The 18,453-nt window shown below is 29.8% G+C and overlaps 1 protein-coding gene across 1 annotated transcript in view; it reads left to right on the top strand.

The window, feature by feature from the left end:
- LOC111634021 (ornithine aminotransferase, mitochondrial-like) overlaps nt 1-14,234 on the top strand; it is a 48,749-nt gene extending 34,515 nt beyond the window's left edge. Inside the window, exons 8-9 of the mRNA XM_023378699.1 lie at nt 12,086-12,224; nt 12,297-14,234. Of these exons, the coding sequence (XP_023234467.1) occupies nt 12,086-12,224; nt 12,297-12,460 (303 nt within the window). The 3' untranslated portion in view covers nt 12,461-14,234. The remainder of the gene's footprint in view (nt 1-12,085; nt 12,225-12,296) is intronic.
- Nucleotides 14,235-18,453: the final 4,219 nt, after the last annotated feature.

Here is an 18,453-nt window from a genome sequence, read left to right as displayed (position 1 = left end):
ATATTAGAGAGGTTGAGGCGCACGTTTTAAACGTGTAAATGTGTACGTGTGACGTTCGGCGCCGCTTTCCCGTAAGCCTAAAAGTTTGACAATGGTGTTTGGATAGTCGGTGGAATCACGCTCGACATTCCAAACATCATCGTCAAACTTTTAGGCTTACGGGAAAGCGGCGCCGAACGTCACACGTACACGTTTACACGTTTAAAACGTGCGCCTCAACCTCTCTAATATGGTAACGTTATCGATGAAAGCAGATAGTAATTAATAACAAAAACAATTTCCTTAGCAGATACTTTACAATATTAAGCAAAAGATTTGTTTTTGCTTGAAAATATAATTTGTACTACCCTAGTAAAGTGTCATGGAAAAGTAGTTGTGAATTTTTAACTTATTAAAAAAATCCCATTGTAATAATTTGTAAAAACAAAAGCATATTAAACTGATAAGAAATAACTTTTTAAATGGAACGAAATTAGCCAAAATAAACATGATCTTATCAATTCTTTAATCTTATTTTAAGTTTAGTGTTTTCAAATGATATGAAATTTTTTAAAACAATACAGGTATTGAAAAATTACATGGGGGAAAATCTAGCTTAGCATCCTGTAATAATATAAATTATGCTGAAATAAAAATTTTCAAAATTTCTTCTAGTTAAACAAAAAAAAGAATAAAAACTATCATAAATTCATTCAGCTTAAGTAGAATCATGTAATATACTCAATATATCTACATAACATGCAACAATAGCACTAGTAATAATAATTTTTATTAAATGCTAATCATAGTAATATTTTTTTCAATATGCAAGTACAAAATTTAAAGAAAGAAAGAAACAAAAAAAATTTTTTTCTAAACTAAATCATCGTAGAGATGAAATTTTTATAAAAAGTATGGTACAGGCATCCTCTTATTTATAACTGGATTATTTCTGGAAAAAGTGCAGTAAATGGAATCACCACAAATTTCACATGTTCATAATGTATTTAAATGAGTTATATTGCATCCCCAAAATATTGTCATGTATAAATTATGCCAAAATATAAGTGTTTTTAGTAGCTTTTTTACATAAATACTTTTTAAACAATTACAGTATATATTTACTTGTTCTAATTTAAATTTTATTAATAAGTACACATTTATATTCAGTTGGAATCTTGCATTGTAATAGCTACTATTCATTTCTTCTTTAAATCTATTCCCTTTCCCTTTTTATTCACCTTTTTGAAAATGGTATGACAGTGAATTGACATCTGTTATGAAGGTTATGAACTATCAGCATGAATGGTTTTTTTTTTCTTTTTGGGTTTTTTACAAATGTTGGCAGTTTTTCAAATTTGTCATAATTCAGACCATTGTAAATTGGAGGCTGCCAGTTTGTTGGACTATCATATACAATTTTCAGTTTAGCATTACTTAAACTATTCAAATTTTAAAAATTTATTTACTGTTATTCACAAAGTTTTTTTCCTGTTAGAACAAATTTACTTATTAAAAACAGATAAATATTGTATAATATATAAATTGTCCATTTAGAATATCAATCAAAATATGTTATCTTTTAAAGAATTAAAGTTGAAATAGGATTTTAACTTAGACTAATAAATCTATATCATTAATATTAAAATATTCCTTATTATAATATAAAATATACAGCTTACTATAAATGAAATATATTAAAATCTTTTTAATCAGCCATAAAACACCTTCAAATCTGGAATCAGTCCACACCAATGTGTAATTTATGTAACAAGCATTTCTGATTGTATTCTAAGATCTACCTCAGGTTTAAACTTTCGGAATGAAATGCATTTGGTTTAACATTTTTATACCATGGTGCTGGACTGATTTTTAAGGTTTGAAGGTGTTTTATGTTTAAATCTCATCCATTTTTAATGTGTAGAATATGTAATGAAATCTGTGAATATTAAAAAAATGAATAATATACAAACTTTTTCTATTTGGATATCAGATGGTTTATGATCAAATTATATTAAAATTGATACTACATATTGGATATCAAATAACTAATATAATTTATTATATTGTTTTGTATAAAAATTATGAATTTTAATATTTATATACGACATTAATATTTTTGCAGACATTTTTTTTTATACTTGAAATTTTTTTATTTTCATATAGGTGGTTGTGTGTTGATCATGAAAATGTTAAACCAGACATCTTAATGTTAGGAAAAGCACTTTCAGGAGGAGTATATCCAGTAAATTTCATTTGTTTGTTGATCAATGAAAACAATTGTCACAATATTAGATAAAAAAAATTTTAATACATTAGTATTCACTATATAACTATTGCTGTATGTAATATTAATGTTTTGAATAGCAAGTGATAAAAAATTGTTGTTAATGATTAAATAAATAAGTAATAAATATTAACAGGATCATTTTCAGATACAATATTTTAAAATTTTATTCCTTAGGTATCTGCCGTTCTTGCAAATGATCCTGTTATGCTTGCAATTGGTCCAGGAGAGCATGGTTCTACATATGGAGGAAATCCACTAGCTTGCAAAATTGCAATAGCTGCTTTAGAGGTAAAAAATACATTTTTAATGTAATACAGGCATACCTCAACTTACGTCGTTTCGAGTTACGTCGTTCACGATTATACGTCGTATGTCAAAAAAGTATATGGAAAAATAAAAATCAAGTTTAAGTCATTTTATTCGACTTTACGTCTGTCCGCCACAAATATTGAAGTCGTAATATCACTAGAAAAACGTTTAAAGCACATAAAATCATATTAAAATATATACAAGTATGTACTGTATTTACAGTACATACTTGTATATACTGTACTTGTGTATACTGAATGTATGTACTGTATTTACAGTACATGCATTCGTAAATTTAGATTACTTTTTTGTACTATATTAAAAACTAAAATTTATTTGTTTGTAAGCTTAAAATAGATCTTTATTAACCATATATTATTAAAAATGCATTAATAAATAAAATACAGAACCGGGAATGGTAATTTACTGTTTAGCCTAGTGATAAGTAGATTCGGAGACAAGTAAATTCGACTTACGTCGTTTTTCGACTTACGTTGTTCTCCTGGAACCAATTACTGACGTAAGGCGAGGTATACCTGTATTATTAAATTCTAGTTGAAATTTAGGCAATGAATAAAATGACAATCATAATCAAAAAATTTTTTTAAATTTTATTGAATTAATTAGAAATAATATATATTATCGTTAGTACTGTGTATAGTTTATCACACAGCCTGTTCTAATTATTATATATCGGCAATAGCAGACAGAAGTAATATCGTATGAATATTTAAATTTTATTTTACATAAATTATGAGATAATAAATATTATATTTGTTATTCTTAAATGTTGGTTACTATAGTAGAAAAATATTTTAAAGTTTTTTATTTTTTTTATGGATCCATAGGTATATGATACATGATCGTTAATTATTATACTTTAAATTTAATCTGTGTACCACCTGTGGCTTTGCAATAACTGAAGTCTTTTTTCTAGATTCTGAATGTGATTTGTATTCAGCTAAATATAGAAATATTAATTTTATATGCTTTTCCTTCATTTCTCACTTGTGGATAACAGAAAAATTACACAATGCAAATTTTCAATGAGTCAAAATTGAAACAAAATAATTAACATTTCAAATAGGAACTTCATATGAGCATAAGAAAACCAAACATTATTAAGGAGCTAAGATATTTAAGTTTAGAATTGTTTGAGATATTTTATTTCTTTCTATTGGTTGGTTGTAATGTTGACATACAAAACTCATTATGTAAGATGAATAATGGTAGAAATGATGGCTTTTATAATATGATATTAAAAATATTGTAGCAAATACTAGTTCTAAATTTAAAATATTTTGATAGCTTGATGATTTTGATCTTTTTTGTGAAAAAAATATTTGATAGAAGATAATATGTCAATAGATGACAAAAGTAAATTTTTTTTACAGTTCTAGTTATAGGCACCAGTAAAGCAGGAATGTTTGCGGAAGCATATTTTAAATTATTTTTGCAAAATGTCCTTGAAAAAGTACAATTAAAATTTTTAAAATGTTAGCTTTTAAATAAATCATGTTTTTGTATTTGCCTGAGCCAATTTGAATAACATGGGTAAGCAAAAAATCTAGACCCAGTCCTAGATTTATATCAATATCCAGTCTATTGAAAGATTTTTTTTTAAATGCAGTTAATCTATAAATTATAGATTTTTCAACAGTAATGATATAATTATATATACAGTATGTATATAGTGTCGGTATACTAAAAGCTTCCATTAGCATTGGTACTGACATCACCACCAGACACCCTTTTGTTTGCTATACACTGTTTTCAGCTTAATGCACAGACCATCCTCTGGTGCCATATTTTTGGAATGTCAATTATAAATTGTTCCAAAATAGAATAATGATCTAATGCTATATATATAAAAAATTACGTGTACTGACTGATTCGTCGTTGCCCAGAGCAAACCGCTGAACCTAAAGAGGTGAAATTTGGTACACAGTTAGGGTACGTCATGAAAACACACAGTAAGAAGGGATTTTTTGAAATTCTCCCTCAAGAGGGAGAGGATTAAGGCTTGAAAAGTCTTAGCCCCAAAAGTCAGTACCACAAACGTTGTTTACAAAGAGGTACTAGGGTAACTGAAACTATAAATTTTCAGATAATGTCATTTATGTTTAAAAAAAAAAAAAATTGAACTCAAATTTATCATATCTCGGAATCCCATAATATTTGAAACGTGAATTTAGGTGCATTAGTAGTACTTGGTTTGAAACAAACACTAATTTGGTAAAATTACTGATTTTTAACAAGTAACAATTGAGAATCTTAGTAAAGTACCGAGGGAGGGTTATTTCTATCAAATTGCAAAAGCCGCCAGTAACAGTTAATTTATAATAAATCTTCAGATATTAAATATAAACATAACATTTGTTCACTCCATAAAAGAAGTAAAAAAATAATAATAATATAATAAAAAAACTAAAATTGTAGATTTTAAGTACAAAAACATAATTCTAGTTTTAGTTAAAGCTGAAGTAAAAATAAACATAAGCAATAAGATTTACTAATATTTTTAAACTTCTTTTGAGATTTTTCTGATGTTAAGCAATATTTTATCTAAAATTTATAATTTAACATCAATATATGCATATAATGTACTGTATATATGTATATTGTACAGTACATATATAATTTTATAATATAATAGAAATGTTTAATAAAAATTTTATAGTAAATTTTGAATTTCTGAATGATATCAGATATCATGAAAGAAAATGTCATCATCAAAAAGCAAGATAATGTTTTGAACATTTATTTTTCTAGTCTTTTAAGGGCACTTGTTTAAATGTGTACTGTTCAGAGACTTGGAGTCAAGGAATTTCAAGGTCAAAATGAAACTGTTTGCATAAAGATTTTAATTTGAGAGTAAGAACTGTCTCAATGACACCTAGTAATACTTAATGCTTAGACTACCTTGTAGCTAGTCTAAGCATTAAACTAGACATGCACAATATATTTGTTTTGTCTGTAGTGATGTGAAACAGCCATTTTTCCTACACTTTGTATTCGTTTACAAATTTTGAGTTACTGTTTTGAAACAGTGAGATCAATAGAAGTAATTGATTGATTTTATTAGACAATGGAAAGTGTATATGAAAATTATTTACAGAGAAAGTTTTTAGAAAAATTTTTAAAATATTTTGAGAGTGAAAAAAATCCTCCTATACTGTATGATATACAATCCCCTTCAAAAAAATAAGCACAACATGCAAATTCTCAGATAAGGAGGAAATATGTGAATTTTATTGGAACTTGTTATATATTTCAAGTACAATATGCAAATATAAAATGAGTAAATGCACATTGGCTCTGTTCAAAGTATTCAAATCAGTTAATTAGTAAAAACCATGTTTTCATTTTGTGCTTTGATGGTTCAACTACAGACATGATAGCACATAAACTGGCTATTTTGGAATTTTGGTATGTTCCAAATATGGTGAACCATGGGTAGGTTAGAATCCAGTCAATTTATTGGAGAAATTGCTCAGTTGTTCATAGTCCACCATTCTGATTTTTTTTTACACCCGTGGACCCAATTCCAAACCGCTGGAACAGTAAGCAGAAGGCCAGGCTCAGATTGCTTCAGTTACATCTTCCAATGGCTGCTACTTAGCATTATTGGTCAGATGCAATAAACAGGCAATAGCACCTGCTTTAAGTTCAAGCTTTGTTGCAGTTATAGGAAGACCTGTATCAATGAAATTGTAAGATTACATGCACATGACTTTTATGCATGAAGGTCAAATATTTGTGTTCCGTTATCTGCCAGGCACAGAGCATGCATCATTTACAACGGTGTTATGAACATGGCACTTGGACAACAGACAATTGGATCAATGTCCTTTTCACTGATAGGTCATGATTCACTTTGCAGTCAGACAATTGACAGATTTTTATGTGGAGAGATACTGGTGCACAGTATTGCCACTGAATGATGTTAATTAGTTCTTTTTTTTCTGGTGGTTGTGTCCTTGTATGGGCTGGGATTTCCTTCAGCAGACAAACTGATTTCCTTGTCTTCTATGATTATACTATGATAGGTCAAAGATATTGGGATGAAATTCTTGACCCATATGCTCAACCTTATATGAGTGCAATTAGTTTTTGAATTTGTTCTTATGGATGATGATGCCAGGCCATGCAGAACTCATGCATTGTGCAATTAACTAATGGCAGAGGGAATTCATTGAATGTGATTGCCAGCATATTGTTTATCCCTATACAGAATATATGGAATGCTCTAGAGAGACCTATAACTCCCTGCCAAATTCCTCCAAACATTACTAGGAGCTCTAATGTGCTCTCATACAACAGTAGACTGTCTTCTGACCTCGTTGATTGCTGGCATGAATCACCATTGTGTAGTCTGCTTTAATGAAAAAAGGTCATATATTCTTCATTGACAAACATTCTCATTCACAAGCATGGTTTACCATTTTGTTTACTTGTGATATTCAAAAAAAAAATTAAAAAATTACATTCAAAACTTTGCCTATTAGTAGCATATAAAAAAAAAAGAGTCCTGTGGCTCTATTCTGCCGTATGAGAAGTTGTCGAACAACATTTGGTGACATCATGGTCAATTCAACTCTCAATCGTAAATTGAAGTCAAACATCGACTAATTTGCAAGTCTGCTTGGTGACAGGGACAGTTAAATTTTTATAAAGTTGCCAGTTCCAGGCTAAAAAGTTTCCATATTTATTTAGTCAATAGGAAAGTATGATACAAACCGAAGAAGTTGCAAGTATTGTTGTTTAGTAATATGGTGGAGAAGCTAGTAATGGCAAGGCAGCTCAAAGTAACAATTAATTTTTTTGGATAAAGATAAGATATCTGGAAAATTATTATTATTATTATTTTTTTACCTCCATTCATTTACAGCAAAAGATATTGAAATACCATCAGCATTCAGTAAAATTATGATAGAATTTGTCCTCTAAAACTGCAGATAGAGAAAAGTAAAGATGGCTATTTGTGTGTGTTAAATAACTAAATAAACATCATCACTAAAACCCAATACAGCATTGGTTGTCTTGTAGTTTTATAATGTATGTAATCGAGCTAGATGACATATGGCATTGGTTGGCTTGTAGTAAATAACTAAATAATATAATTAGCAGTTTTAATAATGAATTAATTTATTATAGGAGGGTTAGTACAATTTTTTATATTAGGCCTATAGTCTATTACAGAAGTTTCCAACTTATTTTTATCGTGGAACCCTTTTTGTTTAATAAAAAATGTTGGAACCCTAGATATCAATAAATTAAATTAAAGCATACTAGGTAGCCATGCCACCTTACACAAAATCAGAACTATAACTATAAAACTACATTTTAAAATAAAATCAAAATCAATTGAAAATTAAAACAACTTTAATAATTAGTTTGATTTCAGTGTTTGTTTGTGTTGTGTGCTCTATTTCATCCAGGTAGAGTCTAGTCTATTTATAGCACTTTTTTTGTAGTGATGGCTTCCGTTTCGATTGGCGGTGACAGAACATTTTGCTTTATATACATACATATAGATATATGTATTATATTATATTTGTAGGCATTTTTATGCATGAAATACAGCTAAAAAGAAAAAAAATTGCTTTGTTTTGAGGTTCAGGAATGGATTAATCCATTTTATATTNTTTTTTTTGTTTGGATGTGCATTGCTGGATATATCTGTTGGTTACTAATAAAACAAATACAGTGGGTGATCGGTTAACGAACATAATCCGTTCCAAGACTTTGGTCGTTAACCTATTTATCTATTTACCATAGGTTTTTATGGGAATTTGATTAATTTGTTCTAGAGACCCCAAAAAATAAAAAATGTATATTACATATAAGTAAACGTAGTAAGAAAATAATAAAAAAACATATATACACAGTCTTGCATTTTTATTAGTCATGTTTTTTCTGTTTGTGGGGGGGGTTAAAGAACATGTCCAATGTCAATTTTGCTTTTTTTTCTCTTGAATATTTTTCAGAAGTAATTAATTGTAGAGATCCCCCAAGCCTATTAACCTCATTCTAAGACTGTCATTCTGATATCATCCCACCTCAAAAAAGTGTTTAATAGTGTAGTAGTGTCAGTGTGGCAACACTTCTCCCTACAGTAGTTAGTCTCTTGGACTGGCAGCACTGTTTCTTGCTGCATTTGAATTTGTAACAGTCGTGCGTTTCAGACACTAATAAAACCTTTTAAGATAACATCTTTGTCTTTTTACACTACAAATAGCCGCTATCGGCATTAATCCTCTTTTTCAAAAGAAAACGTATCTCGCCGAGTTCCTTGGTGTTCTTCTGTCGTCAGATCAGTTTCAGGTTCCATTATGAGCTCTTCAATGTTCTTTATTTCTCGGATGTGACTTTTTGTTACTCCTTAAGTTGCTTGAGTCTTCTTGATAATACTGTATGGTATCTTTCTTAGATAAGATTGAACTGCGGCCTACTGTAGACCTATTTGAGCCATACTACCCAGCAACAACAGACATTGGACATCTGCCAACTCTCTACCTGTGGTGATATAATCTCACCTTTCGAAAATAAATACCCACACAAAACTTAACGAATGCCTGCCCAACAGTCTCGTGAATACTATAAAAGAATTGTTTCTGTCAGAAAAATAAAAGGCTGGAATTACAATTGAGAGTTTCAAAGTTTGGAGGAATACTATCAGATCAGTATCTACCGGGTTGAGCATCAATGCTGTCTCCCACGCTCCAAAAAGTTTCAAATTGGTCTTCCCTTGTCTTCAGACAACAATCGGTATTCATTATTTTACGTCGCTGCTGCTTGTGTTTTGTTCTGAGGTGTTCGTTGTCCGAACGTAAAAATCTTTTGTGAAAGTGTTCATTATCCGATTTTGTTTGTTAACCGAACTGTTCGTTAACCGATCACCCACTGTATTTATGAACCCTAATAAAAATATAAATTTTTAAGATACCTTAGTTTAGAGTATTTTAAATTTACAAATTTGATTTATTCCTAAAAATCCGTGGAACATTTTCATTAGTTTAAGTTCAAATCCAGATAAAGAATTCACCATTCCATGGAAACTTCATTTTGTACTTTCAGTACAGAATGAAGAATATGTTAGTAGTTCTGACCAGAACTGTCTTGACGCTCTGTGGGGAAACCTTGCCTTGTAGTTCAGAGCCTGGAACATTTTCCTTTTTGGAACTGTTCCAATTGGAACTACCCACCTCTATTGGTTAGGTTAGTGAGTGGCCATGCGAGTTGTTCCTCACTATGTAATGGGAAGGTGAGAAGAGTCAAATGTCATGGATAATCACGTAATGTTCGGAAAGTTGCTTCTCACACTGCAGACTTTGGTACAGTGAAGTTTTAGCAAGATGACAGCATATCTATCCCATCATGAATTGTATCTTGCAATTAGATCTTACACAGCATACTAGAGCCCCTGTTCTATGTTACTATAACATTTGAAATAAATTACTGCAATAATTTTTCTTAAAAAATTGAACCCAAATCAAAGATTTAAATTATATTTTTTGGTCACAGTTGCCCTCATGTACAAAATACTGCATAGTCTGATGCTAACAGTATTTTGCTATTGGAAGTTTTCAATTTACAATTGCACATATGAGTGGTTTTCATGTGTTGAAAAGTTGTATTACAATAATTACAAAAGTTGTAATTATTTTAAATTACTTATTGTAATAAATCATTTAATGAAATTATTTTTTCATGAACTGAAATTTACTTGTCAAAAATAAAATATCTTGTATTTTCATGAATAACTTTAAGCTACTTATTATAAATAATCAGTTTCATTATAATGAAATTCTACATTTATTTATTTAAATAATAGTTTATTCTAAAATATTTCAAGTTAAGATCATGGAGTAAGATCTGATTTACTGAATTTATCACTCATGTAAATCATGAGTAAGCGATGATATAGCTTTTTGTATTATTATTTAAATTATGACAGAATGACCTTTACAATGTCATCTTTTTGCATGATTAATTGGACAATATCAGGGTGACACAACTACAATTAGCAATTATTTATTGCAACATTGTCACAATGCCGGACTGCAATTTTTAATCATATTTTTGATTTTAAAATACATGCTCTCCACCTCAAATTAGTAGCGATGATATAGCTTTTTGTATTATTATTTAAATTATGACAGAATGACCTTTACAATGTCATCTTTTTGCATGATTAATTGGACAATATCAGGGTGACACAACTACAATTAGCAATTATTTATTGCAACATTGTCACAATGCCGGACTGCAATTTTTAATCATATTTTTGATTTTAAAATACATGCTCTCCACCTCAAATTAGTAGCGATGATATAGCTTTTTGTATTATTATTTAAATTATGACAGAATGACCTTTACAATGTCATCTTTTTGCATGATTAATTGGACAATATCAGGGTGACACAACTACAATTAGCAATTATTTATTGCAACATTGTCACAATGCCGGACTGCAATTTTTAATCATATTTTTGATTTTAAAATACATGCTCTCCACCTCAAATTAGTAGCGATGATATAGCTTTTTGTATTATTATTTAAATTATGACAGAATGACCTTTACAATGTCATCTTTTTGCATGATTAATTGGACAATATCAGGGTGACACAACTACAATTAGCAATTATTTATTGCGACATTGTCACAATGCCGGACTGCAATTTTTAATCATATTTTTGATTTTAAAATATATGCTCTCCACCTCAAATTAGTAGTGGCTTGTCCCTGTACATCATACTTTTCCTTTAACAATAGAGTTGTGCCTGTCATCTATTAACTATTTTCAGGGGAAAAACTTAAGAATTGAAATAATGTGACTTCCAGTTTGCATTGGAAGTTTGTAAATAGTTAACTGGGGCTCCTGCTTCTAAGGCTTCCATATCTGGTCTCATCTTTCCTCTATCTAACTCCGTTCTCGAGATTAAGGAAAGACCGACAGTTGTAATTTATAGGTCTACAATTTTTTCAAATTGCAGTCCAATGAGAATATTATAGAATTAAACAAAGTTTACTTGACATTAACTTTGAACTCAGACTGAGTCCAGATTTACTTTTATATGGACAAAGTGCATCAAGTGTAAAGCAAGTTTCTCATGTTTCCTTAGTTTTAATTACTACTAGTTTAAACAAAGGAAACATGAGAAACTTATGTTTCCTTTGAGAAGATATAGACTTATGAGAAGATAAGAGTGACACACAAGCAAGTTTATAACTAAATTTTAATTGTTTTTTTGAAGATGATTTGGGTTATCTTTCATGAATAAGTTACCTCAGCTTTAGTTCAGTTTGATTTAGATCTAAGTAACACAAATACAAAGCAAGTTTGAATAATAATATATTGTATATTTCTGAAATGATTTATGAAATCAATCATGTTTTATTTTCCTATACGTGCAAATTAGCTGTAAGTGAAAATAAATGAATATTTGTTTAGATTAAAAAATTATTCCGTGTGTATGTGTACATTCTTATATAATTTGTAGGTATTAAAAGAAGAGAAATTGGCTGAAAATGCAGAAAAGATGGGTCAAATTCTTCGAAGTGAGTTATTAAAACTTCCAAATGACATAATTAAGATTGTTAGAGGAAAAGGCTTGTTGAATGCAATTGTAATAAGTGAAAGTATGTAATCATTCCGTATTTCATATAATTATTTAAAATAAGCTCCAATTTACTTATGTTTTCTTTTTACAGAATACGACGCTTGGGAACTATGTCTCAGACTTAAAGATAACGGACTTCTTGCCAAGCCGACTCACGGAGACAAAATCAGATTTGCCCCTCCGCTAATTATTTCCGAAGAAGAAATAAGAGAGTGTGCAGAAATAATCAAAAAGACCGTTCTTTCTTACAAATAATTTGATAAAAAATACTTGTGCAGCTATTTGTTGTTTACGTGTTCAAATTCTATACAGTAATAATAGAATTTATTTTTAAAGTCGTTTTATTTTGTAAATTAAAGTTTTTTTTTACTAAGTAACCATTTTATTTCTTATTTTAAAGTTCAAAATAATGCTGATTTGATCTCTTAAAAAAAGATTTAGCAATAAACATCAGTGCTATTTCTAATAAAATACAATACATGAACATTTGTTCAAGTAATTCTTTTGAATAAATGTTTAAGAAATGGTTTTAACAAAATTTGAATATCTGAAATATAATTATTTTTGGATGTGCCAAATATTTCATCTGTTATTAGTAATGCAATAGTATTACTTGTACAATTTATCTTATTGTTTGTGTGGTTGTTTAAGTATTCATAATTAGTGGATTAAGTTTGGATATTTTTATTGGTTGATTGTTAACTATTTTCATTGGGTACCGATTAGTTAACTGTTTTTATTGAGTTTGTTTCCCTTAAAAATGTCTTTATTTTTTTCACAAATATATAAGTTATATTGCATTCCTTTAACACAACATATTTTAAAATAATATAAGAAAGAAACTAATCTGAAAAAGTACAACTTTTTAAATACTTGTATTTTGAAAAAAAAATTTCAGATAAAGAAAACCAATGTAAAAGTTTTTTCTTTTTGTTTGTTTATGAATCATACAATTGTTGAATGGGCTTTAATAAAAGTTTTTATTATATATAATTCTTTGTATAATTCTATATTAAAAACTATTCTTGTTTTTTGAAATGGCACAATTCAAATCAATACACTGATTTGAATAGGCGTGACTTTCCAAATCCGATTCATCAGTTTAATAGTTTACAAACAGAAAAGCATTATAGAACGACTGTGTTTGTAAGTACTTCAGCCACAAAAGTAGGCTAAATCTTTGAACTGCAAAAACAATTTCTCAATAGCATGTGTGAAGAGCTTATCCGGTTTTCACTATAAATTCAGGTTTTCTACTGAAAAAACTGGAATTATATTTTGAATATCCAGAGTTTTGTTCCCACTGCTGCTCCGTAGATAGACTGCTTTCCTTGAGCTTAGTAACCGAATTGCATGGGAACTCGTATGATTAAATGGCATACGGTTCCTTTAACACGGCTTGTTTTAAGTTTCGTTGCACCACTGAAGACTTTTCATCCAGTTTATCGACGAACGCTCCCACGGACGAGGAATTTTTGGCATTTAAAAAAAAACTATTGGAATTCACCCACCCACTCTGTTATTAGAGGTGTTTCGAGACTTTCTCTTTATATAATAGATGTACATGAGCATCCGCAGAAAATTTCCCAGGAGGAGGCAAAGCTTGGAGATAAATTTTCATTTAATTTTTGATTTTTTTTTAGATAGATAATAGAATACAGTACTGTATCAAAGGTCAAGGATGTAAGGTTACACATATTCATCACTTTTATAATTATAATTTGTGGAATGTTATACTTGGTTCCAAGAGACTGCAAGTTCTCAGTCTGCCCCTATAGATATACATTTAATTAAACCCTTTTTTTATTTCCAAAACGAAATCGTCAGCTCAAGAAAACTTTGCCCTAATCATTTGCTTCACATATCCTGTTAACGCAACGAGGAAGACAAGTCGTGTGTCTTGGATTCGGATAGTCTACGTCAACTTTATATTCGAGCAGGCACTTAGCAGGCGTAGTTCTTTATTTTGTCTCCCAGATGACTGTTTCCCCATAGGCTCGTCCTCGTGTTATATATATAAGATTGTGTTATATGTACATATTTAAATCGTGTATATATATATGATTTAAATATGTACATATAAGCCCAAAACGTGTAGTAATACTCCTATCAACCGAATAAAGATGAAAAACCACCAAGTGTTTAAATAGCAGCATGGTTTTGTGTTTGAGAATCATATAATTATATTTTGTATTTGTTTAAGAACTTTGTAGTATTCTGTCAGAACTAGAAGTTGTAATTATCTGTTAAACTAATGACATCTGATTACAACCAGAAAGACTAAAAATGTTTATGGCAAATAAGTTTTCATTTGAAAGTTTTTGTGTTTTTTTTTGTATATTATGCGCAGCCTACACTTAAACTTAATACACTACAATAAACTATGGGCGATATATTTTAACTTATTCAACCAAGTTATTTCTAACTTTAGCTGATTCGAAATTATAAAGTATGCAATAAATAAGTTATCATTAAATCGGCTTTATCAGTGGCTGAATGGATAACAACACTGACCACTGATAGCCGTTTCTGGACAATTAGAAAACGTGCCTGTCTAATTGTGATACGAATTAAATTAAAATATAAAAAATGACAGTACAATTAACAATGTAGAAGACGATAGACTGTTCTCAAATCAAACAATTATTGTAATCGAATTGTGTAGAATTTGTTAGTTTTGAATTAACCTTGCTTAAAAAAAGTGTCTAACATTTTCTATAAAAATAGTGTCAAAACACACGTCAATTATAAAAGGCACGAGAAATAAAATTCATATTTACATAAGATGTGGATTTTCGAAGAGCTTATAAATGTGTCTCATTTTTGTTGACAACATTATGCTCTATTCAGTGGAAGAAAGTATTTCCACATTTCCTGATAGCAACTATCGCTCATTACAGCTCAAAGTTCCATTAATAAAGAAAGCAGCAGAACGTTGGCATGCCTCGAACGCAAACATTTTCGTAATATATTAACCAAAGTTTACTACATTACTCATAATAAATTTTACGAATTAATAAAATCATTACAACAAAATCATCCATACATAACGTAATACTATTTTGTATGTACTTTACGATTGTCACTTCTTTTTACTGTTGGTAGTACAGAGCAGCCAGCATCTAGGGTAAAAGCGTCCGTCGCTGAATAAGTGATATAAAATAGGCGTAGGAAGGCTTTAATGACGAGTGTGTAGTATATGTATACTGTATAAACCCCTAGATGAGANATCATTGTTATAAATTTATTAAATAAAAAATATATTAATATATTTTTTTAAACAAACTTAAGATCCAAAGGCTAGTAGTGAGTGTTTCGTTTTTTAACTAAATAATACATAGTTTGTGTAACATATATCATTATAGCAGTAAACATTAATTCTTATAATGCGACTATTGATTACAAGATGCATAGGTCACATGACCTGATCTGTTCACGCAATTAGATAATTTTAAACATTCGAGTAATTCGCATTTACCCCGAGTTTGCAACTATTTACGCTCTTTCTAGGCTGGTAGCCGCCCTCAGGCGTATATCAAGTGAATAGCCGTTTATGGGTGAGGGGACAACGCCCTGGGGCGTAATTTAATAGAAAATTTTGCTTTAATTCGCGTTATATTCGAGTTTTCCAGCAAAATTTAGCTTTGATTCGCTCTTCTGTACGTCGATTGACTTTGTTTAAGCCAGGAGTCGCCTAATTTTCGTTATGGTAGACCCCTACAACTTTTCGAAACCTCACATCGACCTCTCCAAAAAGTTAGATATCAAAATAGTAAAAGTTTTTTTTTTTTTTTTTGCTTATAACAATCTTTTAATTTTACGTTTTTTACACATGTTAATAATTTTTGAACTGACAATTAATGAGACGGATAAGCATGATAATCCTTACCAAGATTAGCAATATTCGTTCAAAAGTTGTTAGTTTGTCTTTTCATAGACCAACCAGTAATGTTATATCGACCCCTGGGGTTTGATATATACCACTTTGGCGACTCTAGGTTTAAGCCTGTAAGTCTTTACTTACACCCCTGGGCTATATATATTTAGGTAAATAATTTCCCTACAGTAAATCTTCGCAGCTAACTACACAGGTGGCTGACAACAATCAAAGGGAAAATCCTTATAAAGTTTTATTGGGTGTCTTCTCTCTTTGTTGACGTTACTTTAACTAATCAGACTTGTGAAAGGATAAAATTACCGCGAAAACCCGCCTCCAACCTTTGAAGTAGAATGTAAAAAATCGCGATAAATTAGCTTTTTAAATCGTTTTTAGCTCTAAATAACTAATTTAATTTAATGCACTTAGACATTATATGAGCTAATTCGACAATATTTAGGCGAGTAAATATGTTTTTAGAGCTAACTATCAATAAATATTCCCGGGAAGCTACACCTCCCTATAGTAAGTCATTGGAAGATGATCTTGCTGTTAATTGGCTTTAAAGTCTTTGTTTCTACGCCTATTACGCTCTAATTGGTAATTTATATTATGACTGATTTAACTTCCAACGAATGAGAGTTTTTGTCAGAACCATCTGGTCAGGATTTTCCCGCGAAGATAAAATCCACGTGATTGAAGTCATAATGTAAACAAACGATAAAAAATAGCTAAATTCTTTATTTTAGAGCGTAATTCTATTAGTTTCCATGTTATTTAACTGTAGGTAGACGAAGATTTTCATCAAAAGCTTCCAGCTGAAAAATTTCGCAGGAAACTCAATACTTCCGGATATTACGTAATCGCATGAAAAAAGTAACTAATCATTTATTATAGTGTATTAATATATAAAGCGTTGAAAATATATGTAGAAAGTGTCAAATATTCACTCTTATACAAGTATGTTGATAAACTTTGACCTAAAAATACCCGAGCCACTCCCCGGAAAGGACTTTACTCAAGAACTGTATGTATACGTGAGGTCAATATCCAATTTTCGCCGTTATGTAATAAGAAAATACGTAAACAATTGCTTGTAAAGTTGCGTTGTATAGTCGATTACTGCAATAGTCATCAAAATAATATAGAAATAATGTTTACTATAAGCATTCTTTAGAAAAAAAGTTGTCTTGACTCATTGAAAACCCAACATCCTTCCGCAAACCTCTATACTTTTTGTTGTTACTTTATAAAAGATAAATTAGAAGCAATTGGTTCTAAGATGATTTTTATAAACACCTTTATAAAATTGTGGTTGACTTATAGCTACAACCAACAGACTGCCGAAAATCTATCGGGCTAGTTTTATGCTACTTATTAGATAAATTACGTAATCAATTTGGTACTAGAGGTAAGCGTTAGGCGCCATCTCTTATTAATATTAATAATTATAAATAATTTTAATTAATTTAAATAATTTGGAACCGCTGGGANATTCTTTTTAAAAACTCTTCTCTACTCTCAAAATGAAGCCTTTTTTATTATAATTAAAAATATAAAATCATTTTTAACGTTTAACAGATGGTGCCCCACAGTTTTAACTTTAGAGTTAAGGTTTAAAACAATTTTTTTAAAGGAACTTACAATTCAATAAAATTACTCCTCTTGGGCTTATTTAAATTATCGGACTTCCTAATGGTTTCCTTAATTTCCTGCTTGAGTGCCAGGAAAGCTGAGACCTTCCCAGATTATTATTTTACTATTGCTATCAATGAAATACAGTACTATTTCTAAACCGTACAGTAATTACAATTGGTTTATTAGAATTTTATATCGAGTAATTATTTTTCTGTACTGTTAAGGGGAAATCAATAATCAGTCTATTTTACAACCTCCTAACAGATAAGTTACTGTATTGTATGTGTTTTCGTATTCCATCACTCAAAACACTTGTGCAGTGAATGAAATAAACCATTTTTAATTGAAAGTCTTTTTGAGTAATGGAGTATCAAATTTTCTTCTCTTCGTCTACATTAAACTTTACATCTCTTACGTTAAGTTTGACCTGTCGCAAAACGAATGTAGTTTAAAAATTAGATATTATGCCAATTCCATCAGCTCACCCACCAGTTATCCATTTCCAGATCATGATCGTTATGCAAAATAACGAACTAGTTCACTTTTGGGCTCAATAGTTTAAAGATAAAATAGAATTATTTTTCATCATCATATAACTACGTCTTAATAAGTACATCCTGAAGCATTTGGAAATGTAACTATTACACAAAGCCCACAATTATTTGTTATTATTGACCAGCAGATGAGCAAGAATAAATTAATATCTCTAATATTAAAGCAATACCAATAAATA

This window comes from Centruroides sculpturatus, unplaced genomic scaffold, assembly GCF_000671375.1.
Source record: "Centruroides sculpturatus isolate CEXI.00-Female unplaced genomic scaffold, Cexi_2.0 scaffold736, whole genome shotgun sequence".
In the NCBI taxonomy this organism is placed as follows: domain Eukaryota; kingdom Metazoa; phylum Arthropoda; class Arachnida; order Scorpiones; family Buthidae; genus Centruroides; species Centruroides sculpturatus.
This window is presented reverse-complemented; position numbering and strand designations above follow the sequence as displayed.